Source organism: Nuphar pumila, chromosome 4 (assembly GCF_984573655.1).
Source record: "Nuphar pumila chromosome 4, dmNupPumi1.hap1.1, whole genome shotgun sequence".
NCBI classification, from domain to species: domain Eukaryota; kingdom Viridiplantae; phylum Streptophyta; class Magnoliopsida; order Nymphaeales; family Nymphaeaceae; genus Nuphar; species Nuphar pumila.
This window is the reverse complement of record NC_143252.1, coordinates 109,910,392-109,912,910: the sequence shown is the minus strand read 5'-3', so window position 1 is coordinate 109,912,910 and position 2,519 is coordinate 109,910,392. Positions and strand designations below refer to the sequence as shown.

General features: G+C 50.8%; 1 protein-coding gene across 1 annotated transcript; it reads right to left on the bottom strand.

Moving 5' to 3' along the window:
- Positions 1-483: 483 nt before the first annotated feature.
- On the bottom strand, positions 484-2,305 carry LOC149840531 (F-box protein At1g67340-like). Its single transcript, XM_090003192.1, has 3 exons — positions 1,940-2,305; positions 1,645-1,807; positions 484-1,482 (listed from the first exon to the last, which is right to left on the bottom strand). Exons 1-3 carry the CDS (start codon positions 2,179-2,181, stop codon positions 661-663), a joined length of 1,227 nt encoding a protein of 408 aa, XP_089859318.1. The 5' UTR covers positions 2,182-2,305; the 3' UTR covers positions 484-660.
- Positions 2,306-2,519: the final 214 nt, after the last annotated feature.

The window sequence follows — 2,519 nt, the reverse complement described above, 5'->3', positions numbered from 1 at the left end:
CATCTCTTTAGACAATCACCTCGTTAAGAAAAGAATCACTAAAAAGAGAAAAAAAAAAAAAAAAAGCCTTCTGAATCTAGAAGACTAGCTAGCACCAATCTGAACCTCAATCCCCCAACACCACTACTGCAACACACCAAACAGAAACAAACCGAACAAGAAAAGAAAAAAAAAAAAGAAAAACAAATTCATCTTCTTTCTCTCGCTGATTTTGCCCACTGAATGCTATGGTTATAGCTTTTATTTATAGAGTATGGAGACCTCAATCTCCCATTAAGCAAAGAAGTCTCAGTGGATGCCAATTTCAACCACGCTTTTCTTTTGATAACGTCACTTTTCGTTAAATGATATATTCTTCTTAAAATAAGATCCTGAAAACTCGTGGTAATTTGGAGATACTAAAATTGAAGTTTAAATAACACAAATTTTACAAATATATCTAAAAAACAATGTTTGCAAAAAAAAACTTGTTTGGCAAAAATATTTTTTAACTTAATACATACATATTTATTAGTGTATTAACTTGAATCGCAATGAAACACATAATAAAGATCTACCCTTAATATAGTGACTCAGAACTAAAAGAGGAGAAAAAGGAAGGGGAAGAAGAAACCAAAAAAACAAACTGTACAATCGTTTGCAATCGTGCCACCTCTCTCGTCAGATGGAACCGTCAATCTCCATCAGCCCTCTGCTACCTTCCTCCACCTCTTCTTCTTCTTCTTCTTCTTCTTCGCCATCGTCGTCGTCGTCCTCACCGTCTTCGTCTTCCTCGTCACCATCTTCGTCCTGCCCGTGATATCGATCGATGGGGGTGCAGTCATGCTTGTGTCGAAGCTTCCAATCGAGCGCCTGGCAGGCGCGCGAGCAGTAGTTAACGTTCCCGCAGACGGAGCACCGCCTGAACTCGTGCTTCCTCGTCTCCGGCTTGCTGCAGCTCGCGTGCGAGCACAGCCGGAGCCCGCCCTCCGGCGGCCAAACGGCGAACCACTCGACCAGGAACCGGTTCGCCGGGTGCGGATCTGGCGGCGGGACGTTGCACCCGAAGTCGCTCAGGAGGGGGCAGCCCACCGACTGCCACCGGCTCTCGATGAGGCCGGCGAGCCAGGGCCGGAACCTCGCCGGGTCGCGCCTCGGGCGGAGAGGGTGGCCGTGGCCGCAGGAGGATGTGGAGAGGCCGGAGGCGAGCTCGCGAGCGTTGGCCTGGACGAGGAAGCGCCGGCCCTCGGCGACGTTCTGGCGGACGCCGTAGCCGTCCTGGAGGCAGTGGCCGAACTCGCGGAGGGCGTCGATGTGGCCGAGGGAGGCGGCGCGGGCACAGAGGGCCACCCCGGCCCGGAGGTCCTTGTCGTTCTTGGTGCCCCCGCTGCCGTTGAATTGGATCACGGCCAGCGAGTAGAGAGCCGGCGCGTGCGACGAGATCGCGGCCTTCGCCATGAGCGACGCACCGCTCCCGCGATTCCCGAAGCAGTAGAACCGTATCTGCCCGAAACCAAAAAAACACCACCGTCGCTCAGAATCAGAAGCGCATGCGGAGAGAGAGAGAGAGAGATGGGTATTGAAAAACCTAATTTTTTCCTTATTTTTTAATCGACTACACCAGAGAGAGAGAGAGTAATTTCGACAAGGGAATAGCCCACAAACCATGCCGAGAGTGAAGCAGGCCTCGACGTTGCCGGCGTCGGCGCACCTCCTCAGGAACCCGTGAGCGCATTCCGACCATCTCGATGCCCTCACGGTCATAACTCCCGGCGAAGCCCTCGCCAAGACCAGCGGATGCATCCCCAACCCATTCAATCTCTTACACCTGAAATTGAAAACCCACCATCAAGTCACTCGATACTTGCAACAACAACAACCCTCAAAGGCAGAAAGAAAGCACGAGAAAGGGAAAAAATGAACGAAAATTCCGATTTTTATGCAGAAATCGAGGGCTCACGTCGACAGAACGCTGACGAAATCCGCCGGCGACGACGCTCGGGAGCTCAGCTTGGAGAGAATGCAGAGGACGAGATCGTCTGGAAGTTGGTCGAAGAAATCCTCCCTTCCGTCGTCATCTAACACCGTTCTCCGGCGCTTCCACCGGAAATCTTGACTCCTACCCACCCTCTTCCTCTTCTTCTCTTTCCTTTCATTTACCGACCTCACACTTGAGTAACACATCCCCCTTCTCGTCTGCATCCCTTCTCCCACCCCCAAACCAAAAGAAAGCGAAACACCAACCAAATTCTCTGATCCAAATCGCTCTCTGAGGTCTATATCACAAAGAGAGAGAGACAGAGAGGAGCTCCCTCACACCCCCAACACCACCACCAACGCTCAGCCTCATCGTCACCCCCGAATAAATAAAAACCCGCTCTCTCTCAACCAAATAGAAACAAGTTTTTTTACTTAATTTTAGTCCTCTCTCTCTCTCCTTTTTACCCCGGTCAAATGGAGTTGACCGGCCCCCTCGGTTACTTATTTTACTAGCAAGTGAACCCGTCCTTCTTGTCTGCACGCTTCCTCCCATCCCATCT